The following is a 25,459-nucleotide window of genomic DNA, read 5'->3' as shown; positions in this document are numbered from 1 at the left end:
GCAGGGTTCAGGATTCTGCAGGAGAGGAGAGCCTCCGTCAGAAGAGAGGAACTTGGTGTTAAATGTTTCCTGTTATGATCAGAGATGGAAACTTTCTTCAGCGACATATGCAGAAAAAAAATTCCTCAGAATGATAAAGAAACGTTATCATCTTGTAGTTTTTCAAACGGAGCGTGCTTCTCAGCGGCGGCCTGCTGCACGTGTAGCAGAGCACCGTAGACGGTAATCAGGAGTTGGTTGATAAAGTATAATAAAGTAAAAATGTTAAATTGTTATCGAAGGAGAAGAACCCTACTGTGTAACTTTTCATAAAATTAATGTGTAATCCATGTAGAAAAGGTCGTTTTTTATTCAGACTCTAAACGTCAGCTGCCATACCTGTACATCCACTCATGATCTGTTTGTGTTCACAGTCTTGTATTGGTAAGACTCTGCTCTATCCAAGAATACTGGTTACCTGAAGTTCATTCAGCAGCTGCATGAGAAATGACTAAATCAACCGAAAAGAAGTATCATTCACTCTGTCCAGTGTCTGTCCTGGTTTTTCAAAGCTTTCTGTGTTTGAGAGGAAAGACTCATCGTCATCCACATTGGACATTTAGACGTAAATGTAGAGACCTGTTTAAACAAATCTTATATTTCTATTTAAGTGTCTGAGGCTAAAAACTGGGGGACTGGCTTTGACGTTCAGGTGGAACATCAAAACAATGTCCAATGCATAACAGGAGTTTAGATCTTGAAACAGATCCACACTCGAGATTATCGGATTCCAAACATGAACGCTCAGCAGCGTCCAATAAATATAACCTCTAAATAACAAAATACAAGAAGTCACTCTGATGTCATACGTCGTCCAAAACATTTTGCCCTGCTTCACACCTGAATGACTGAACGAGTCTGGCTTCATGCCCACCATGAGTGAATTCTCCACCTGTTGTTCAGTTTAAGAATTACATCGAAATATTTCAAATACACATTTTGGCTCCGACAATTACTGTCAAGAGAAGAGGCTCAAATTAGCCATGCCCGACCACATCCATCAACAACATAAATCCAGACAGTGGCAGCTCTGTGAGGGAAAACAGCTCAGTAATGAAAGGTCAAAACAACAATGGCATGAGTAAACCATGCCAAGTTCCACTTTAGTCACCCAAGAACAAACAGGCAAACATCCAGTCGGTGATGACCAGAGTGTGAAACCTGCTCATAGCTCAACCTGAAGGCAGAGTCCCTCCGTTCTCCCTCATGTCAGTGGCTTTTTATGTGTAAGTGGACACACTATGTGGACGTTGGGGGTTAGTGAAGATTTTGTGGTGGTAAGCACCTTCATGTTTAAAAAGCAGCGGTGAAAAAAGCGAGGTGAGCAGATAATGCACAAGACATAAACCACGCGTTCTAAAGAAAACTACACCGACGAGCTTCAGACAGTAAACACATTTTTATAACATGCGCTGGGAAGTGAATTTGATTTCATCTCACGTTAATGAGTGCAAGAGCCACAGTTAACTACAGCACATTCATTTCTGGTCCAATCGTTTTTGTCCCCGTGTGAACAAAGACTAAAGTTATGTAACAACAATGTAACAAATAGGTCCAGGATTCAGACCAGAGAAAAGAAACTACAACATGTTGGTGTGAAAACGCCCCTTTAAAGCTTCCATGCATGAAACACAGGCAGCATTTGTTTATTCAAAGACATTTTCCGTCTTAGTGTTGTGAATGTGTGATGGATTCGTTTTATGTCCTTTGTTTATTTGATATTATTAAACATAGTTTTTAACGATAATAAAATGGATTGTTCCAGTTCAAGGGAGCTTTAAACATTAAGGCCGTGAATTTCATGACTGTGGGATTAAAGACAAAAAGCAGCGTGGAATGTCTCAGTTGAAAAATGATGAAGTGTTTTAGATAAGGAAGGTCGTCAAAGTGTGTGCATTTGCAGATGATTTGTAGCCAATGCCAATATCAGTCATGAAAACAGGATCTTCCTATCCTGTTCCTTTTGAAGGTTGTATTATTTACATCGTGTTTTAAACCTATCTTTAGATTAGACCGGGTGTAGCTGGCCTTACCGCTCACTTCATTTGTGAAGCTTCTTTTGATAGATACTGTATGAGTAAGTAATGGAAGAAAAATGTTCGTAATGCTGCACGTGGAAAAACATCAATCTCTCCCCATGCAGCCTGTTGCGATGCATTATGCTTTCAGTGGTTGCCTCAGTGTGGGAGTACAAATGACTACAAGAGGCCATTTAGCTTTTGTGCCTGAGAGCTACTCTGCCAGTTTCCACAAATCTCTGCAGTATCTTTCAGTTTTCAGACGTTAATACAAAGCCACACTGCTGGAAAGGTCCTGACACATTTCAAGCAGTAAGTGATTATAGAAGGAGACTTCTGAGCAGTGTTCAACACACGTATAGTATCATGTTAGCTTCTTTGAACTTCTTTGTTTACCTGAAAGTTTCTATCCATCCAGACTGCATTAAGACTTTCTGGAATATACATTTGGACCCTGTCCCACTCGGTTGTTATGCGACGAGCGACTTCCTACTCAGTGGACAAAATAACCTCCAATCTGAGTCCCGTGGCTTCAGGGCTAGAGCCAAGCAGAGCCGGGCGGGTGTTGATGGGAGAGGGAGGCGGGGGGTCACACCATCTCACAGCAGAGTGGGTCCTGTCTCAGGGCGAGCCACCTGCTACCCTGGGACCCCTGCTTGTGTCCTTTTCAAAGATCAGATTAAAGCCTCCTCTCTACGGGTGAACACATGAGAAGTGACGAAACGGACAAACCAAAACAAAACGAGAAAAAAAAAAAATGCTTTCATTTTCTAAAGCCAGCATCTCTCACAGCATGAAGTGACAGGAAATACAACTTCCCCTGTAAACGCCTAAGAAAGCACCTTCGCCCCCACAATAAAGGCTTAATAGGTGATTCTAATTCCTCTAATGGGTGTCTTGGTGATAATTGTGGATAATACTGTACTATTGAGGAGTTATTAGGGCATGATTGGAGTCTATTTAGGGAGGTTTGATTGAGTTCATAATGATGTTTTGTCATTAAAGCTTCTACCCACACTTTACCAAAATGTTAATCTACTTGAGAAGACTAACCAGGCACACCTTGTGACCATGTGCCTGTGACAGCTGTGGGTGCTGATGGGTTTGAATCCCTGCCTCTGCCTGCTGTGTAAGACAGGAAAGTAAAGAGACTCATTAATTTAGACACAGACGATATAGAGACAGATGGAGAGCTTCACGCACCCTTTTCTGTGTGTTATATTCTCAGTCCCTTCCTGGATGGTTGGAGTAAGGAAGCATGAAAATGTAACTGGACAACCATTGATTTTGTCCCGACATAAGAGAAAAGACGAGAAAAATCTGGAGTAGACAGTTGAGGGAGGGGAGAAAGGAGTTCGCTGGGATTCCCAGAGACAGGAGGAGGAAGGGACGCTGAAAGAAAGAAAGTGTCAGCTCGAAGAGATACAGAGAACAGGAGAGGAGAGGATTCAAAACACACTTGTTAAATCGAGGAATTCTATCAGTGCCAGCACAGAGAGAGAGAGAGAGAGAGAGGGCGTTCAACTGGCAACCAGAGTGTGAAGACGCTTGAGAAAGTGTTTGAGATAGAAGGAAGAAGAGGAAAAAAAGAGAGTGAAGGACGAAGGAAGCCGAGAGATGTCTGGATTCACTCTCAATATGTGTGTGTGCAAGTTTTCTAAGAAGATCTCCACAGGATGTGTGTGGGTGACAGGTGGTAGCCTAACACACACACACACACACACACACACACACACACACACACACACACAGACAGTCAACAAACCTTGGCTCATGCTGAAGATGGAAAGCAGTGTTTTTTGTATTTATTCGAGATGCATTGTTTTATTTTCTGATGAACATAAAACAGATTGTTAAACAGTTCATTATAACTGATTGCAGCTGTTCTGCAGTGGATGTTCATTTGAGAGCAAGCATAACTACAAACATTACACAGTGATTAATAACATACACACATTCATTATAAGAAATATTTTCTGTGTCCTATGGACAACCCCCCCCTCCCCCCCCCCCCAAAAAAAAAAAAAGCTGTTTGAGTTTGGACTCAACCTCTCGCTGCTTTTAGTAATCAAATCAAAAGAAAGGAGGAAGTGATGGGACAAACTATGAAAACAAAATCAAGTCTAGTGTTAGTCGTATCCACACATGGAGGTAAAAGGTAGACTGGAGTGTGGTGCAGAGTCCCAATCAGTCCGAAATAAAGCGGCTTATAAAACCTCAGCTGGCACAGTGCCAACAGTGTCAACACTGCCTATAAACACCCTTGGCTATGATGAGAAAAAACTCTTGATTAGGTTTACCATTTCTAAAATAAAAAGGGCTATTTAAGATTTGTAGAGGTGAAACATAAACCTCTGTTTCCAACATTTCCTCTGAAGAGTTGATGTGAAAAAGGCTTTGAGTGTCTTTTCAAAGTTTAGCTCTTATTACATCATTTCATCATCACACTCAAGTTAGCCTAAAACCTGAGTGTTTCTAGGTTACCCTGTCTAAATTATTGCATCCCACCATGGAGACCGGTGTTTGTGTCCTATGTCAAACTAACTTTTATTGATTTTAGCCATAGACTGTATAAAACATGGACGTTGTCCTATTAATGGACAGCACCCCTTGGTTTCTGAAGAGTCGATTTGGCAACCCCACTTTAAGTTTAATCAGCCGCGCCTGTAATCAAACCTAATCATGCAAAATTTTCAATGAAATGAGTTATAAAAAAATGTAACCCCTTTAAAAAGTTATAGTGATAGCTATTAAGACCAAAACGGTTTTTGAACTGGTCTGTAGACAGGTTTTTTACTTCTGCAGCCCGCCTCAAGTGGACACTTGAAGAACTACAGTTTTTTTTTTTTTCATTTTAACTTCAGATATTGTTACTTGATTTTAACTTATGTGCATGACTTTACTAATGTAATATAGTGACCTTTAGTAATGTACACGCACTTTTTTATCCATCTATGGTGTCCTCCTAAACATAGTCAACTTTGTCTCTCTTATTGTATGCACGTTCCTTTTGAAAGAAAAGGTCTCACCTGTTTAGTTTTGGAGAATAGCCATTAATGCCATATTTAGAATTGAAGACAATGACGTTGTTCCCTCCGTAAGATGCATGGTTGTTTTTGCTTTCAAAGTTTGTGAAATGTGAAGATAAACTTGGAAATGAGGGCGTTAAAATTTCATTTTTCGTTTGTGTATTTTTGGCACGTAGGAAAATCAAGGTTTTTAGAACTGAAAAAAAAAATCTTTGATGTTCTCCAGTGAAAGATGAAAGTGGTTTAACAAAGTGCAGGACCTCTTCAGTCATTGCATTGGTAATGTTTTGAGGGTTGAGTGGTGCAGACCTGGCCCTCAGTCTCTGTGTGTTCTGTGTCTCGCTACCACTCCTATCAGTGGGTCAAGGACACCGTCACTGCTGGTAAGGAGGCCATGCAGAGTGTGATTTCCCCTAATCCCCCTCTTCCTCCATCCAAATCTCTCTCTTAGACACGCAAAGTCGCACACCTACACACACACACACACACATACACACACACACATACACACCTACACACACACATACACACCTACACACACACACACACACACACACACACACATACACACCTACACACACACATACAATGGAAATGATAGCACGGTGACTTGCTTTCTCCTGGTGGCCCTGTTTGTGTTCATAAGTCTTCTTCTTGTGTGTGTGTGTGTGTGTGTGCGTGTGCGTGTGTGTGCGTGTGTGTGTGTGTGTGTGCGAAATGAACAAACAGGTGTCAGAGTAAACATATCCCTTCATCTCTTCTTTGCGTGTTGAGGGGAAAAATATGACTCGAGGTTGTTTTCCTCATTTCTCATCTCCATCCCATTTTACACTTCTCACTGTATCGCAGAGGATTCACTCCAGAAAGACTCCTCAAGTGCATCAAGAGAATTAGAAACACAGAAGCTGGTAAACAGTGCAAGCTTACAGATGGAAGGGTCAAAAACTAGTCTGAAAGGTAATTTGCAGTCCGTTTGCTCTGTATTCGCTGTAACTTGAAAGGAGAAGGTGTGAGTTACAGAACATTTGCTGCAAATACATGGAGGAGATTTGCCATTGCATAGAAATTACAGCAATCTAACACTCTTTTTTTCACACTTTTTTTTTCTTCTTTGAATTCACCTCTTGGGACATTTGAGTTATGCTAATGTGCGGCTAAAGATTCAGTCTCTTATTTTCAAGGGCTTTGTAGCAGGGTAGATTCTAAATACATGCCAGTGGTTTGTCTGCTGTCTTCAGCATAGAGTACTTTAGTCATAGGATGTCAAAGAGCAGACATGACACTGAAAAAGTTGTCGCCTTTCAGGAATATTCGCTGGCTTTAATCCATCCAAAAAAAGACACGTACAGACTGCTTGAAGCAGCTTATTTTTTAGTATTAACTCGTCCATTAAAGGTAGCCACTTCCTGAAGCATTTCCTGTAACCGTTATTGACAAAAAGAAACTTCTTGCTGTGCTAAAGGAGACTTGGAGTTGGCAGGTTAGACCATTATATTGTTTTGGAAAATACTGAATGAATGAATATATCATCTGAGAAGGAGGGTCTTCTTCCTATCTCAGCCAATAGTTTGCAGCAGTGGTAAAAAAAAAAGAAGTATGGCGCTTAGGGCAACTGTTGTAATAGTGAACAGATGTGAGAATGAGGATCAGGTGATTTGGGTGGAGCTTGGTGTTTCATGTTCCTTCATGAAGCTACATTATGCTAAGGGGTCCATTAAGTCACTTCAGGCTGATATCACATTCCTTATCGAACCCATCCTCTCAGAGCACTTTAATATTTCACAAAGTGTGTCTGTATGTGTGCATCGCAGAAATTCGCCCCTGGGCTTAAGGCTGGTGCAGGGGTACTGACTGGACTTGCTGGAAATGTCAGAGTCTGAAAGCGTTCAAACACAGAAAGAACTGTGTAGTAAAGGATGGAATAAAAAAAAGCACCTATGGTGTTGTTATATAAAACAGCTTTACTGAGAGGAATATACAGCAAAGCGACCTTGAATAGGCGACACGGCAGCATCTTTTCTTTCAGTTAACATCCAAGTATTACCCAGCTTCTCTGTTTAATCCAAGTAGTACAAGCGGCAGCACATTGTTCATCTATAGTTGAAGATAAGGATGTATTAATTAGCATTTTGGGGGTTTAGTCGGCGATGAATGTTTGCTCTGTCTGTAAATTCAAAGCTGAAGGCAGCTGTCCTTTCCCCTGTTTTCGAAACACTTGTGATCACGCTTTGCTATAATGGCAGCATTAATTAGAAAGCTGTTGATAAAGCGTTGAGGGATTCTCAATAAAACGGAGTGGAACATCATAGAATATATAAAAAAAAAAGATCATTAAGGAGATAGAAGGGAAAAGGAAATAGTGTGAAACAAACTGCACTATTATAAAAAAAAAAATGTCTAGAAAATTCCAGGTGGACTGCCAGCGGGAGGCTATCGCTCACAGGAGGAGGGGGGGGGGGGTGAGTTAGTACGCACCTAGTGGTTTGAACCACCAGTTATAATTTGAGGAAGAAAAAAAAATCTCTGTTTTTGTAAACAAGGACAGAAAGTGTTTTGGAGTGTCTCTCTCCTGTCAAACCTGCTTTCACTAATGTGTAAAAGGTGATTATTGCATTCAATACGCCACATCTTTGTTTCATTTAATGAGTGAAAGGATGATGGATACCAACACGGGATACAATGATAAAAGCACAGAATTCAGGCTACTTTAGCTGACAAAAGAGAACAGACACCTCCTCCTCCTAAAGGCCGTCAGCTCGATAAAAAGAGTGATCGGCATTTTGGAGGAAGGCCTTTTTTTCTCCCTCGTTCACATCTGAAGCCTATTCATTCTCTTTAAAGTCTATCGAAAATGAATTCATTAGAAACATCTGAAAACAGTCAATGAATGTAGACAGCAACATAATGAGGGACAGTAGAGAAGAAGTGGAGACACGGAGGCAGTGGGAGGGTCCTTGCATTATGCATTACTGATGGTGAATACAGTGCGTCTGCACCTGAGGATAAAACTGTCTCAAAGGTCTGTCTGATGTGCATCATATTGCTAAAACATCTTGTGTCTGGTGGCACTCAACAATAATTTCTTCATGCTGCAGTGACCTTTCCATGATTGCCACAGGGTTCAGACGGTGACTTGCAGGTTGATTCAGCGATGTGGTTGTTTTGTTTTGTTTTGTTGCTCACTGCTCAGCTGTCCGCCTACACCGCGCTCCGCCTCTACCTGGAACTGTTGGAAATGTTTGGCTGTGACTAAATCTACAAGGTTTCTTATATCGCAGAGGCAGAGCTACGAAAATGGTGTTCTCTAAAGTCTGAACAGTTTGTGCTGTCACTTACAGGGTTTTCACACTTGCAGAAATGTCCTGGGAAAACAACTTTCCGAGGAGGTGTGAACGCAGACAACCGAACAGCATAGTCTCCCGCTGTGAGGCGGGTCAGGAGGATGTCCAGAGCAGTCCTTCTAAAATGGACTAGATAATTTCAGGAGTGCAGATGTGAAAACAGCTTGATACCTGGGGTGGCGGTGTAACCCATCAGGAAGGTACCAGGAGGAAAGCTGGAAGTGAGCTGTCTGCAGAGGAGTTCATAAGACAATTATTGGGTTATTAGGATTATTCCTCCCTTTTCACTAAATAGATCATTTAAATCATTGCTTAAGTTTAATGGACTGAACTTTAAAAATACATATTTTTCTGATAGGCTGAAGTGTAACTGAAGTGTGTGTGTGTGTGTGTGTGTGTGTGTGTGTGTGTGTGTGTGTGTGTGTGTGTGTGTGTGTGTGTGTGTCCCTCCTGTGGATGTGAGTGCAGTGTGGTGGGCGGCTGTTTTTCTATACCTGACAAAGAAAGCTTTTCATCTTTTTTGAAAAACATAATTACCCAGTTGAGGTAAATTACTGCCATCAGAGGAAGTTTCTCATCAAAAAAATAATTTCATGAAGGAAGAAAGATAGCGAACATATAAAATATCTTAAGCATGACGAGCACATAATCATATCGGTTAATGGATGGCTAATGGACCAAAATTCTTAGTTAAAGTTAAAATACTCAGTGTCTTACTGAGTGTGTTTGTTAAGTAAAATCTACCTGCAGTTGGATTGTCATAAGAGATTGGATATGCAAGTGAAACCGAAATAGAAATAGAAATAAAAATGAAACTTTAAATCGGACTAAAAGATTAGATCAGACAGCTGCCGCTCAGCAGGATTAAGATAGATAGCAACGTCTCTATGCTGGCTTCCTGTGAGTATCTTTGTTTCTAAAGAACTAAAATGTTTTGGGACAAAACCCCCTAACCCATCAGAGTTACCTCCTAGAGTTACCACCTCCTCATTTTGACTTAATCTGAATTTGATCTGCTCAGTTTGTTAGCTCTTTTAAAACTCCCCAGAAATTCCATCTATACCGCTTATTTCTTTTGATTGACTTTTTCTAAACCATAGAAATGTTTTTTATTGATGGATATCCCCTTTTGAAGCCTTTGTTGTAAAGACAGGACAGTGGCTAGAGGTGGAAATCACGGGGCGCGCATATTCTAGCCCACGGCCGTCCCCCTCATCTCTTTGTTTACCACTGAAGCCCATATTAAAATGGATTATGGGTAATAACAAAAAACAAGTACAGTAGGGTCATGACAGAAAGTTCACTTTTAAATTTGTCAGCATGCAAAAGCAGTGACATGGACATTTGGATTCAGCATGTATAACGATGAATGATAATAATAAAAGTGATTGATTGATCACACAGGAGAGAAGTCGAAGAAAGTGAAAGCCTTAAAGTGTATTTTAAGACTTTTGACCTGCTGTGGTGTAATGATCTTTGAATAAAGGCCTGCGAAACCAGAACAAACGGGAGACGAGTATTTAACAATGTTCGACATTTCTCATCTAACAGACCTGTACTCACTGAACCTAGCAAACAAGATCATAGCAGACTGACCGCACCCTCTTTGGTCCGAGTATGAACTTGACTTCAGGCTGCAGGTACAGAAGGCACAGGGGGAGGAGTACAGGAGGCATCCCTCCTTCTGTATCACGCAGCGTTCAGCTGCTTAATAAGCTCTGATTATGGAACTTGGCATTCTGCATTTACTGAACCTGCTGCTTGAAACCCCTTCCATGTAATCATGCGATCCTTATATTATGTGTTGTATGTATTTGAATGTTTTTTGTTCAAGCTATTATATGCTGTCGAGTATGGTTGGTGAAGTCTTTCGTCTCATTAATGATAGCTGGTGGTGCAAGACAAATTCCCCTATTGACAATAAATGTATCACTCATTTTCCTTTTTCCTTTCTTCCTTTTTTTTGTACTTTCACAGGAAGTCCATGAAATCCTGAAAGAATATGAACTCAAGTACTGCTTTGTGGATCGGAACAAAGGCACAGGTAGAAACTCACACACACACACACACCCACGCACCCACACACGCACACACATGCTTGTACTCCTATCCTTGTGGGGACCCTTACTGACATAATGAATTCCCCAAACACCATAACTAGATGACTAACTCCAAAGCTTCGGTGCTAATTTCTCACCATAAATCCAGGTCTAACCCCCTGAGTGGACCACAAAATGTCCTCAAGCCTTGACAACCTATGTCCTCACAAAGATAGACGAACAAAAGTATATGTATACATACTGTACACACTCTTCCAGCTTTCCAGCTCAAACACACATGTAAGTGAATGAATGTACAGCCATGCTCTATCTGTCATCACTGATTTGTATTAGTTATTTGGAAAGTTGTGACGTGCTGATACTAACAGTGTGGATGGAGTGACACATGAGGCGTGACTGACACTTCATATTGTGTAAAATACTGTGAAAGTGCGGGGGTCAGGCTTGCACATGGGATGATACTTGTAACCTGTAACTCTCGAGTCCAGGGTCTATTTCTGTATTTATTTAGCTCCGTCTATGTGACCTCTACATGTTGGTTTAGGACACTCAGATGGTTAGCAGGAAATAACAAGTTCTCTCTGAGTTGACTCAAATAATGACTGTTGTTATGATGTGAAAAAGCATTTTTAAATGCCATATTTTTAGGTAAACCAGTTTAAACGTTTATCTTTATTTAAACAGAGGGACGAAGGATTCAGTCCTTTTTATTTTTGTAATCTTGACAGCAGGGTTTCCCTCCTCTGTTTTGCACATTAGACACCAGAAGGACGTGAGAATTGAGAGCTTTAGCCAAACTCTGAATCTTCAGTGGACCTCCACTGCTTTCTCTCACTTCAGGTTAAAGATATGACAATTAATGATCATTCAACTATTGCAGATTGTATTATTTGCAAACACATGGTGTCAAACTTTCATTCAGTTTCAGTCAACTGCCTACGTTTTTTAATTTAAATTTCTTTAAGCTAGTTTTCAACACTCTTTGAATTCTTAGCCAAAGTATGTCTCATATATTAACCTTGTATGAAAGTCTGTGTCTCATCTGTAACAGTTTCTCTAAATCTGCCTCACCTTCTGAGCACATTTCGTCCTTTTAAGCCTGGACAAAACACGCACACACACCCAGACCTCTTGCCCCTGGAGTGTGTCCCTTTCCAGGGAAATCTAACAGAGCCTATATTTAGTGCGAGCAGCCAGCCAAGCACCTGAAACATAACGCTTTGAGAAAGTGGAAGGGGGGTGTAAACAGCTGAGATATCAAAGCACCAGTCTTACCAAAAGGTTAATGGAGTTTCAGAGCTAAAGAGAGCCTGATGAAACGCGGGCGAGCCCTCATCGGACCGGCAGCCACGGTACTGCAGCTAATTAGGCCGCTGTGTTGGCGTTGGGTGTTGGGCTCTGATGCACCGAGGTGGGTGGAGTGGGCTGATAATACAGCCTCAAGAACAGCAGAGAAAAAGTAACGTTGTTTCTGACAGACCCACAGTGATCACAGAAATCATTTCTTTATGTCTTCATCCCTCCTTTTTAAACGGTCTTTATCCCCCATTCACTGTTCTTCCTTCTCTTCTTAAACCAGCATTGTCAAACTCTGTCAGTCCCAACACTTACTTTCTTTCTTCTCTTTTTCCCTTAACCTTAGTTCAATACCAGTCCGACAGCAGGATTTGGTAAATTCAGGGATTCTCAATATTATTTTTTATGCAAAGATGGAAAAATGTTTCAAGTGGAATTTACACGTCGTTGTCAAAGAGTTGTTCAAAGCCTCGGGTAAAATTCATGAGGAGATTTTTTTTTTTGACAAATTTCTTTTTGTCAGCATGCGGTGCTGTGCAGTAGGGGGTGATGTCTGCTCCAAGGAGCGAATGGGGGAATTTCAAATGTTACATTTTCATTCAGCAGATGCTGATTTTCAAAGTAACGCACATCAGTAGTGAGGATCTTTACAGTGGGAAGCAATGCGAGTAAGTGCCAAAAATGGTTTCAACTCTGATCAGTGGAAGTGACGGGCAACACATTTAAAAAAAATGTATTCATCATCATCAATAGCATCACTGCCATTCGCTTCAGTAGCAGCACTATCATTCTGTGGTGTTTATGAAAGAGCTGGGATTTGGGGCTTTTGTTTTTTTAGGTGAAAGGTGTTTAGGGACTTATAGGTTGAAGGCAGTTTGATAATTTAAGTCTTTAAGTTCTCATGAGACCCCTGCATCAGGGGCCAAACCAGTACCAAGAAGAGACCAAAACTTTGAGGGATTGATGCCAAGTCAAGTCCAACACCGAGTCAGACTGACTCCTCACAGCTGTCCTATCAGTCAGCCTCATGCAGGTACATACCATACAGATGTTGGGAAACCTGACATGTGAGGGGATTGTCGTGCATTTTGAGCAAGTGGTGAGCAAAGGCAAGTGTGCAGGCATACCGACTCCTGACCAGCTGAAGGGGGACTTGTGGGTTGTCAGAGAGGTCCCCAAATAGGACAAAATGTTTTATGAACTTTGTAATCAAGAATCCATTGGAGCTAGGATGTTGTCAGCGTTTTACCCTCTGTAAGGCAAAACAGGGTCATTAAGTTCAACTTCACCCTCTCACCTTATTGAAGTCAGTGTGACACAGTAGTTAATGTTTCCTCCTCGGAAAGCAGGCTGGACACTTTTCCTTGAGCTCCTCGTACCAGTATGTGTGTGTGTGTGTGTGTGTGTGTGTGTGTGTGTGTGTGTGTGTGTGTGTGTGTGTGTGTGTGTGTGTGTGTGTGTGTGTGTGTGTGTGTGTGTGTGTGTGTGTGTGTGTGTGTGTGTGTGTGTGTGTGTGTGTGTGTGTGTGTGTGTGTGTGTGTGTGTGGTGGGAGATCCCCAACTGCTCCTGTCAGAGGTGTGAAAGATTGATTTCAAGCCTCTGCAGATTTTCACTTTGTGCGTGTGCGTGTGTATCTGCGTGTGTCAGTGTATGTGTGTGCTGAAAGATTGAATATTTAGCCTTGATCCGGTAACCCCCTGACTTGTCGCCTCTTCACTTTCCACAAACACAGACCCTCTCGCAGACCCCCTTTGTGTGTGTGTGTGTGTGTGTGTGTGTGTGCGCGCCTGTGTGACAGGCCGGTCATCTTGAACTTGCCAACCGTTGGATCAGTTTTCATGGCAGCTGGATAACATCAACCCGACCAAGTGTTTACAGTCTGACTCACTCTCTCCTTCCTCTCTCCCCTCTCTGTCTCTGTTTTTCTTCCACCTTTTCTTCATCTCCAATCTTTCCAGATGTCATGTCTTCAGCACCACAAAGCAGTTGATGACCATACTCTGTGACTTGGTTGCAGTAAATGAGCTGATAGCGTTGAAAGTTTTGAATTAAATGCTACTAAAGCCCCCCAGCCCCCCCGGAAAATATATTATAAGAGGCATTAAAACTATGCTGGTTATAATCTGTTTTAGTGAAAAAAAATCTTCCTCATTAACATTAAAAAGCCTGCTTATTTAATCCGTAATTTCCTCTTAAATTCATCCATCCAACGATCATCCAACGATTGTGTTTCCAGCGTGACCGCAGCGCCACAACACTCAGCTCCGCGTCAAATACGCTGCAAGTCTATTTTCGACAGAGTATGCTGCAGAATTGAAAAATCCAAGACAGGAAGTCAGACGAGGGAGCGTGCAGAGAATCCAGTCAATCTCAAAATAAAACCCAATATGCATACCTATGATCGTGTTTCACATCACTATCCAAATTGTGACGAAACAGCCACCAAACGAACAACAAATCAACTTCAGAAAGATAAAACAACGTGTGTACAGCTGCTCATGGCTGCACACTACTGCACTCGCCTTCTCGAAACGGATCCAGTGCGGCAGCGAGAGCCATCCGACAGAGCTAAACGGGGCCGCTGACAGACTGTGACTGATGCTAAAGCACAGTTACTGTTGTGTGGAGCAGAAAATGCTCACATTATTGATCATTATCATATTCCTACTAGAGGATAGATAGTCCAATAGGTGGCCAACTTTGATGATATTTGTTCACTTTTAACATCGTCAGCCTGTTCCCTCACATTTAACTACAAGGTTGTACTTTAAGAAATTTCCCAATTTAGATGTCTAAATGCTAGCTTCTGCAATGTTGATCATCTTAAATACTTTCAATATTCATACAAATTTAAGAATTGACCTCCCACGCAAAATGTATTTTCTAAAGACGGAGAATGTGGAACGCATTTCACGTGGCAGAGAGGCTGAGAGTGTTTTTGGTCACTGTGAGGCAGAACTAAAGGAGAACGCAGACGTTAACGGTCACATTAGCTGAGAAAATAAAAACTAGATTTAAATTGGTTTTATGGATCTTTCTGCTGTTATTATTAGCCCCCAGGCTTTTGTAAGAAATATCCAGTAAAGTATTAATAACACACTAAAAATCAAAGCTCCCTTTGTTTTCTGATCTTCACACAAAAGGGTTTTAGTGTCATCAGATGAATTAATCTTCCGTAACGTCTCAAAGCTTATGGGTTTAATGTTTTATAATACATAAGTGTTCCAACATGGAAATATTGTTTGTTTTCTAATTGAGTCGTGTGATCATTGTGTAGATTACAGAGAAATGTTCAATCTTTTCATCTGTCGGAACACTTTGACAAAGAAGGAAGCGACGACCAAAACCAGTTGAGATAAAAGAATCCCTGCTGTCGAGCAGGTACAGTATATGGATCATAAATGACATCATTCCCTCGGGCGACAAGAAAGATTTTTTTTCTATAATTGGTGTGAAATGAACACATACTCCCCGAGCTCAGTGTTATATATATTTAGACAGAAAAATGCAGTCAAGCGTTCACAGGACTCGAGCAGGTCAACTTTCTCTCTGGTAAAACTCTCATGTCCATATTCCTCTTGAACTGCCGGGTCCTGCGAGTGAACGGGCATCCTTACACGATGCCAGTTGAGATAGTGTTGAAAAGTGTTGTCATTGATTTACTTTAGTTCTTTCAGTGTCCTTTTCCTCAACGTGTTTTCTTTTGGGGATGTATGCACTCATTCCTGTAAATAAACATTTCTTTTTGCCTCTGACCTTGCTCTTGTTGAACGTCCTTGTTGTCTTCTGGCTAACGCCTTCATCTCGGCTGACTTTTTCACCACTGTTTGTGTGAGTTTCAAGCAGTGGAACCTCTTCCTGGCTGCTCTCCGACCTCAAAGCTGCTCTCGGTACAGCTTTGGCATTCATCTGCACTTCATGACCATATCAGTTCACAGAGGCTGCCTGCACCGTTGGACTTATTAGGACATACTCACAGGAGTGTTTATGTCTCTGTGTCTGCCGGCGTGTCCTGCAGAACACGTATCTGTGTTAATACTTGTGTTTGAGCGCGTCCCGCTGTGTGTGTGCGCGGATATCTCTGTCTCCATTTGTGGATTTGCTTCGGGCTGTTGCTCAGCACCTCGGCTGATGATGATTCTTTCTGTAACACCCACCCTCCGAAACACATAAGAGCGCCTCTGTCGCTTCCTATCTGTCCTTCATTTCCTCTGACCTTCCTGTGCTCTTCATGTTTGTGGGGTTTTTTTCACTTGCGCGCTTTTTATAGCCAAGATATCCAAAAAAAAATCCCCCTCCCTGTCCTTTTGATCTGAAAATCTTGACACATCTTACCGCCTCAAGCCTCTCCTCTTTCCTTCCTTGCGCCCTTGTCTCCCCATTAGCAAATTGGTGGCACTCTCCCAGCATCTTGTTAGCTGCCCCATGGCCCACGTTCAAAAAGTCAAACATCTATCATTATCCGTCTTCATGCTCACATTACTGTCCGCCGGGATTGCCAGCGCTGGATAGGATCTCATTATCAGAGCAGGTTATGAGACGACTGCAGATTTAGCATATTCAGATTCCAGCTCTGGAATCCATGTTTGATTTCAATTTTGGGCCTCTGTTCCCAATTGTTTCCATGTACCTGCTGCCAGTGGCTTTTTAGATTGGCCAGTGGACGACCCACGTTAAATTTTAATGCCGTGAAATTCTCTCTTGGTTTTTATTAGACGATTTCAAAACAAACTTCATATGCAAATTCAAAGTAGATTCATGAGTTTAAATTATTTACATGTCATTATCAGCTTCAATCTTGCATGGTCTTTTTTCACTGCCAATCTTTTCAGCGGCCTCAGGCAGGGAGCCGTGTCTCCAGTTTTAATCAACTAATTATTATTAATATCTATGACTCATTTGGGATCACAGACCAGCAGAGGAGTGTTTACGCTGTGGAAGAATGTCTTTCTGAGAGCAAGTCTTGTAGATCTAACCAGAAGATGTGACTTTTAGGGAAAGCTGTTTTGAGACTCATGCCAGTATCAGACAGTCCCCCAGACACTGCCAAAAACACAGCGTTGGGTATCGGCAAGTAAACTTGTCTATCCATTAAGCCGATGTCTGAATTTAGAAGCTCGGACTAAATCCAACAGATTTGTGTACTGGCTGCACCAAGACAGTTCTTACACACATCAAGCTGCTCTGTTCTGCTGCATGGATCTTTTAACTCTTGTTTAATAGCACCTATTAAGAACTGATTTCTTTTCATTCATTTGTGACAAAAGAAAAACTACAGTGTTTCGGTAGCAGAAGTAACAGAAGTCCGAGATTCACTAGTTAACCAGTTTCTCCATCACTTGCGCTGCAGAGCCGCTGCTAACGTTAGCTTAGCTAGTTTGAAAGTCTCCTTTTTAGGTAAGGATTCTTTTATCATCACATTTAAAGCTCCAATATGTAAGATATTTACTAAATGACCTTACTATATCATCGGCCATTAAAGAAACATGTTATGTAGAAGTGCTGGCTTCTCTGTCAACAACACAACAGAAAAAGTATGTCCTACTTATTTTCAATTCCAGTGCTGAGTCGTTTATTTTTGAGCAGAGAAGGCCATCGGTTTAATGGCACACTCACACAGCCGTTTTGAACGCCCCTTGGTTCCTCTGGCAAACCGCAAACCAACAGTTGTTGCAGCAACAACAGTGGGCACGCTAATGTAACTGGTTCAGATATAACTGATTCAACCGACCTAAATATTCGGAGCATTTTCTAAATGATTCCCCAACCAGAAGCTTGGTAAAACTAGAATATATTTTGGAAATGTTTCTAAAAAATGTAGCGAGGTAAGAGCGCAAATATTATTTTAGTGTTAGGTTGTCATGTCTCTGCTGCAACAATTTAAACTTAATTCTGAATCTACAACTCAAGCGGACAGTTCGACAGGCAGCTTGACAGATGCACTCATTTACACGTGGACCCACAGGCACATGAAGCTTTCTGCCAGCCTTTTAGAAATCTGCAGGCTTCTGTCCATCCAACTAAAGGACACATTCAGCCACAGTGAGCCTTCCTCTTCCACATGACCACACATGGAGTCCAGAGGTATGTGTGCTAGTTCGGCAGTGCTGCGGAACCGGGGATCAGGGACTACAATGACCGTGTTTATCCAGGGAATCCCAGCCTTTCAATGAAGGCCTTTGTGATCGAGGTTGTGCTGTCCAGTAATGAAGACAACACAGGCTGGCAAAAAGCTCATTGGCCTGTCGCATTGTGAGCAAATATGTGAGAGGAGGGTGAAATAAAAAAAACAAAAGCCCAGGGACAAATATTAGCGTGATAGATTTTTTTCAAACCGACTTACCCATTCAATGATTCGTTTAGCTCTGCTTTTCTCTATTTAATGCTTTATTTTCCCATGTTTTAGTCCTCGTGAAATGTTTTCTGTTTTTTCTCTTCTCAGAGATTAATGTCCTTGTTTCTGAGTCTGTAGATTTGTGTTTCTCTCTCGTGATAATGCTGCTGAATGGAGACTCGTTTAGCTTGGTTTCATGTTATTTACGATCACTGGAAGGTTGCATCTAGTTTATAAGAAGACTGAGAAGTTTGGCATCCTAAAAATGGCTGCGATTCTTGGCCTTATGGTTCTTCATATAATACAAAAGACCCATTTAACCTATGTTCTGTGTAATGTTTAGCATTATGCATGAACATTATTATGCAACAGTGTTGGGTATTTACTGCTGGTTCTGAATTGGAAAAGTTAACAAATTAGGAATGCAATGATGCACATATTGTTTTTTGTTCTTAAATGACCATAAATATTTCCAACAGTTGTCAAAGCCAGAAACCTGTAATTTTATTGTTGTAACAGTATGTCTTTTATTGGTGGTGTGTTTATCGTTGCTGTGGAAACACTGAATGTTACGTCTTTTGATATTGTGTTGGTTCAGAGCCCCCTGTTGGCAGAATCGACGTACTGTGCCTATAAATTTTGAGACAATGATATTTAATTTGATAAACAAAAATACAAATATTAAAAAGTGCTTATGATATTAATTTACAATCATATCATTTCCGTCTGCTGTTTTACATCTGTGTTTGCATTTCAGTTCATATAAAAAACAAAAGAGGAGATTTTTTTTGTTTTTGTTTTACCTACCTCCAATAAATCAAATGACAGCTTATCTCTTGGTTGAGTTTCAACTGAATGCATCTAGTAAAGTCAGGGGGTAAATGGAAAGCATGCTAAGTGAGAAGGTATTGCTTGTTTACTTAAAAAAAAAATCTAATTAAAAAAATGTAGGCACGCAAGCAAGAAGTGGTGCAGCAAATGACTTGACTCTAAGTATGCTTGTTGCAGCATGTCTCAAGAACGACGAGTTAATCCACCCATAACAAAACACATCTGCTTCAATAACTATATAATCTTCTTTGGGTCGCTGGGTTTTGGACTGCTCGTTAGACCAAAGACATGAAATAAAATGTCCTTCTGGGCTCTGGGAAATTGTTTCAATATTTGACATTTCACAGAATAAACCGTTGATATTTAAATCAGCAAGATAAAAGGTTATTTGCAGCCCTAACCCATGTACTAACGAAACCAGTCTCAGAATACATTGTCGCTCTTTTCCACAGAGTCTCTTCTAAACAGAAGTTAATATTCATAGATTCACCTTCCTACCCCATTAAAATAAACGAGACATTCAAAGTGTTTAACATGGGAAAAGAAAAGCATGTTAAAAGATTTGAATGCATTAAACAATATAAGCAAATGAATCCAGATAAGGAGGAGTGGAGTTACGCTACAGAACATTTAAATAAGCCTTTAGGTGAGTGTGAAGAGTTTGGAGCTGTGCTTCAGCATTACTGCACATTAAACGCAATTATTCTAATAATTGCGTTGGTAATTGGAGTTGAGGATTTGCCTCGACAGCCAGTTGAGTAAGACGTGTGTTTTTGTGTGTGTGCTGCTTTTAGGTTGTTTCTCCCAGGACTGCACGACACTAGCTAACAGAATCATTATGAGACTCTTCTACTTTTCTCTTTTTGTTCTCCGTCTTCCTGTCTTAAGTGACAGCAGCAGTGACTGTCTAATTGCGTCCCTGGACAGCAGCTTGTCACTCCCTCACTCTCTCTCCATGCTTATCTCTCTCTCTCTCTCTTTTTCTTTCTGTGCATCTGTGCGTCCCCCTTCCCCGTCTCTCTTTTTCTCCCTTCCTCCTCTTTCTTTTCTCTTCTTCCTCGCTGCCATCATCCGTCCATCTGTCTGCTTGTGTATCACTAAATGTAAATCAGCACAGACCACGAAAATGTGATGCAGCTGTTATCTTTGATCGCAGGCACACGCGCACGCAAGCATGCAAAACACACATAAACACGCCCTGTGTCTGTAGCTCTTGTGTGTGGTAAAATGCCTCATCATGCTTCATTCATGTGGGCTTCGTTTTCTTCCGTGGATGTGTTTTTGATTACGACATATTCCTCATTCTTTCGTTAGTATCCAATAAAGCGGTAACTTCACGAACACGCCTCGTCTCATAATAAAAAACCTCTTTTATATGTGACACTAAGAGGAGAAATGGGATGATGATCATGATGATGAGGAATGTGGTGATTTTTTTTTCCACTGCCATTTCTCAACAGTCTGAATGTTCTTTTTTTTCTTCTTCTGAATTTCCACATTACAAAACGACGTTCGATAATTGAAACCATGGCGTTTGTTTATGGGACAATTGAGAAACTGCTCCACAGATGTAGACTGCCTCAACATCAGGATATAAATACATTTTCAGTTGTCTGCTGTGTGCTGTTCTCTTGTCAGAGATTGTAGATTGAGAAACGTGTGCTCATGGTGGTCTTCTGTTGGAGCAGCAACTCATTCACAAAGTTCACACAAAGTCCGTCTTAGTGAACCTACAGTGTTCTTGTCTAGTTAGGACCAAACCACGGGCAGTAGACATTAGAACATGTTCTAATGCATCTATTCTATTCACTCCTTATCATGCCCACAAGAACAGGGAGTCACTTTTAACCAAAAAAAACCATCAGTTAATTCTTCAGTTATCATTCTTGATCTCCCTGGGCCGTGTACGTATTACTGATGCAGCTATCTAGCTCAAAGAAAATCCTCAGTTTAAGGGAAAGAATGTCTTTTACGTGCCGCATGAGGTCAAAATAATATCGCGTAACAACATTACCTCTGTAAAGAAGCAAAACACAGACGTAAGCTGTGTTTTATTTCCTAGCAGCTGGTTATCAGTGTACATCGATTAACCAAAATATACCAAAAACAAACATTCAATCTCAGTATTGATTGTCCTAGACATGAAGGCAAAGTACAAAATTGTATGTGTCAAGACATTTGTGTGTCTGAAGTATAGACTCTGGGTTTCTCCACAAGTAAACGAAGATCTCCAATGTCACGTTTTAACAGGAAAATGCAAACAGCGGTGACTTGTAAAGAAAATGTCTTGTTTTGTTTCTTGTTTCACTACTGTCCAAATTTATGAGAACACCACAAAAACGCATTTGAGCTGTTGTCCTTCATGAAACAAACATGAGTGAGTCATTAGCTATAACACAACATCGAGCATGTCTTTCCACTCTCCTTTACGCTGTTTTCAGTCATCCATCGTGACTGTGCGTCTATTTTCAGATTGTGTGTGTAAGCACAAACAGTCCTAAATATTTAGGGTGAAAATATTAGACGAGAAATAAACATCACTCTGAACACATCACCAACGTTTGCATTGTTTTGAGCTAGCGTTTCAAAGTAACCATAGATTTTCTTTGCTAATTTTCACGTTTTTAAAACGTACCTTTTGACTCCATAAACTCTTCCTGATCAGTTCTCGCTTCTATAATCTGGAAGCAAGCAGCAGAGAAATAAGTTTAACGTTATTGTGATGTCTACAAAAGCCGGTTCTGCCGATTTATCAGCGGTTAATTCAGCACTGCTAGTTTTACGCTCTGCCAACACTTTGGGTAAACTGTGGAGATGAGTCAACCACTGCAGAATCTGTTTTCTTTTTTAGTGCTACGCCTCTATTCAGCTGCGTACGACCAACAGATGTAAAGATGACAGGACCTTGAAGTAAAGTTTCATTTTTTTATTTTGCCCATTTGAATCATCCGTCATGTGGACAAGTTTTCAGCTATTGAAAATCTTTCTTGATCCTTTAGTGTCAGCAAGCCTCTCAGTTCTTTTCCAAGCCTATGGTGTTAAACTCTGGAAAACTTCAATTTTGCAATGAGCCAATATTATTGACATCAAACTAGTGGACCCGCAGCCATTTAATTTTTGTTTGCTTCATTTCTGCTTAAAATTCCCTGGCTGACTGAATTGATATCCGACAAGCATCTTCTAAAAGAATCCATAAAAGAGAGTCTTCTTTTGACCTACAGCAGTGTGGACCATGACCTTAAAGTTTGCTTGAGTTGCTTCTGTTGAGCTCATGTACGCACGTTCAAACCAGCTGTGGCAAAAAAAAAATCATTTGTTTCCTCCCCGAAGAGAAACAGAATAAAATAGTTTTTTAAGACAATGTGAACTTCTCTGAAATATTGAAGAAATGCAGATGTCTCATTAACATAATCACTTACTGAGTTTTATCTCTGAAGTTTCTCTCTTCAGTCAACTGAGTTAGTGCAAGGAAGTGTTTGCTTTATCTGTGCTTCACACCAGTGCACAGATAAACACACACACACAAACACGCACACAAACACACGCGAGGTAAATTATAGAAGAAGGAGAAGTGATGCTGTGTGCGTCCTTGAGGTAATGCCAAGTTACATTTTTGAGTGAAAAAGAGTGAAATAAGTTGAAAGTGTGAGATTAAATTGGAGTCAATATAACTCATTATTATAATCATTATTATCAAATTGAATAATTACATTCTAATGCACTCATGAAATTACCCTAATTATATCAAACTAAAGATTAATACGTGTTTGTTTTTAAATGATTCATTCCTTTTATTGCGCGCTCTAAATAACCTTCAGGTTTATGTGTCAATGTTAGCAGAGTGTTGTCTTGAAACAGTCGGCAGAGGGTCACGATGGTTGTTCAATAATCTGAATTTGTTGTTCACATCATCATTGTTGGGTCCATTACAGTATTTTTTGAATAGTATAAAGAGGCTTCTGCAAAAATCTTCTTCCGATCATCCAAAGATGTTTTTTTACTTTCCATTTGTTCAAATGGAAATGAATGGTGTTTGTCAGGTGTTTTATTTTTTAAGGAAAGAAGCAAGTTTAAGCATTTTTGTGGAAATGTCACTGAAAAAAAATCTTTTTTTTGTTTTTTTCATTTTTGTGAATGAATTTTCCATCCTGTGATGTAAGCTCTGCATTGCTCTGTATCACACTTTTCACAGTGAAGTCGATGCTTACAATACCCAATGCACGCGTCAGGTGTTAAGTTGGATAGTAGTTCTTATATGGAGTGAGGAGGAAGAGAAGAGAAGGGAAAGCAGGGGCCAAAATTGGAGAAGGGATCAATAATGAAATGAAATCTGTAGAAAAGGTGGAGCTAAGGTGTTAAGAAACAGAATGAATGGATGGAGGATGAAGGTGAGGATTGACTAAATCGACAGACTGACGAATGAAAAAGGGAGACGGACAGAAGTAGGATGCCTCAGAGACGATGAGAGGGATTTACTGAAAGAATTACATGTTGATGAATTGATGATGTAATGGTTTGCAGGGGAGGGCTTACATGCACAATACTAATGCACTGTCCTGTTAACACTGTATGGTTCAGTATATGGTAAGGTATTTGTGTATTGGTGTTGATTGGGTCACAATGTTGGTTTGTTATTTAGTTGATGTTTTTGGGTTCTTGTGTTCTCATGATTAAGGAGCTTTTTATTTATTTATGTGCAGATGAAATTAATATGTGGCTCTGCTTTTGAATCCTTTAAATGGCATCATTTTAATTGTAAATGCCAGTACCCTCTCACATCCTTAAACTGGATCTAAAGAACACAAAATAGCGTTTGTGGATGGGTTGCATCCATTTTTAGAGTGAAATGTTTCAAAGAGGGACAGAGCGGCAGAGTGAACAATGCAGCCGTGGGCGTGTGAGTAGGCGGCTGGTTGAAGAGATGCCGAGTGTTAGATCCACTCAGCGCTACCTCTTCTGCTTCTCTCATCACTCCATCCCTTCATTTCTCCATCTCTCTGTCCATCTATGCATCAAACCACCCACTCAACAATCTCATGTACCTCACTACTCCATTTGAATAGGAACACTACAGGAACAAGCGCAGTACAAAGAGCAACTGCAAACAAAAGTTGTGATAGATTTTCTTACCACGATTTGTAAATATTAATCACTTGAAAATCACTTGGAAATTCCACACTTGTTGCATCTTCATCTTCAATTCCACCAGTGGCTTTACTGTAGACCAGCCAAGAGATCCCTGCAAACAATCTGGATCTCATATTATTTTAGATTTTATGAAACTTTGCCTCATCTAACTTTGTTTCCTGCTGCAGTTCAAGCGAACATGTTTCTTATTAAAGGAGCTGCTTGAAAGAGTTTAGTTTGGTTGGAGCCAAAGCTATAAATGTGACTATTATGTGTTCAAGCAATTTTCTATGAAATCCTGGAGAGTCAAAAATGAAAGGATTTTTTTTTTTGTAGTGGTAGTCAAAGAATATCTCTTTGAGGTTCTCAACTGAATGAGGCTTTAGCTTGATGCCCTAACAATTTCCTTTTTTTAATCTTTGGAACAGGAAAAACAACAAATATTCTTTAAAATGATCAAAACTGTCTTGACAGAAGAATCACATTACAAATCAAGTCTTCTAACTCAGTTTAATAATAAAAAAAAAAAATGTATGCATGCACATGTTTGTACGTCGAATGTCTTAAAGACAGGCTGAGAACAAAGACATTTGTACTTTAATGGTAAAATGATAGCTGACTTACAACAAAGCAGCTTTTTCATGAAGCTGTAAAAACCCAAGGAGTCCTGCTGTGAAGGAAAGGAGTGATGAAATGATGTAAGATTTCATGGTGTGAGCTCATGAATCCACGCTGGCAGGAGGGCAGGAGAGATGTGATACTTGTGGCTACATGTTCAATGAAAGTAAAAAAAACAAAAAACATAGAAAGATAATGTGAAGGACTGTATGATTTTCACAGCCGGGTTTGCATTCTGTGTTGAGGAGCGGATGACGTATATCTAAACGTCTTGGACTGTATCTTTGCTGTGAAACACTGCAGAGTTCAAATGTTCAAAAAGGATTTTTTTTTAAAAACGTGAATTTCAAAAAGAATGAAGTAATAATTTCTCCACTTTGTTGTCTTTTGATGTTTGGAAGAAAACCCAAATGAAGATTGTCATAGTTGGGCTTTCAAGTTTAATTCAATGATCTGTGAAGCTGAACCTGTTCGATACAGCTCCACATGACAATCATTTACAGATTTTAAAGTCGCAAAATGATCCATATTTAATCAACAAATGTCATGATAATTAAATTCAATTAAAAAACAAACAGCTCCTCTAGGACTGCCGGTGAAGTGGCTTCAGGCTGCAGGACTGTCAGATGAGAGCAGTGAGAAAACAAGAGAGAGGGAACAAGATCAAGAGGAGGAGGAGGAGGTGATGATGATGATGATGATGGAAAAGAGAGTGTGGGAGGGCCGACGAGCTAGAAGACAAAGGGCTCAGAGGATGAGAGGAGC

General features: G+C 40.5%; 1 protein-coding gene across 1 annotated transcript in view; it reads left to right on the top strand.

Moving 5' to 3' along the window:
- The window catches only part of raver2 (ribonucleoprotein, PTB-binding 2), a 67,432-nt gene that overhangs the window by 6,205 nt on the left and 35,768 nt on the right, over positions 1-25,459 (top strand). The window contains exon 2 of the mRNA XM_079351311.1: positions 10,405-10,471. Coding sequence (XP_079207437.1) covers positions 10,405-10,471 — 67 coding nt within the window. The remainder of the gene's footprint in view (positions 1-10,404; positions 10,472-25,459) is intronic.

The sequence above is a fragment of the Symphodus melops genome (genome assembly GCF_947650265.1).
Source record: "Symphodus melops genome assembly, chromosome: 8".
NCBI lineage: Eukaryota > Metazoa > Chordata > Actinopteri > Labriformes > Labridae > Symphodus > Symphodus melops.
This window is presented reverse-complemented; position numbering and strand designations above follow the sequence as displayed.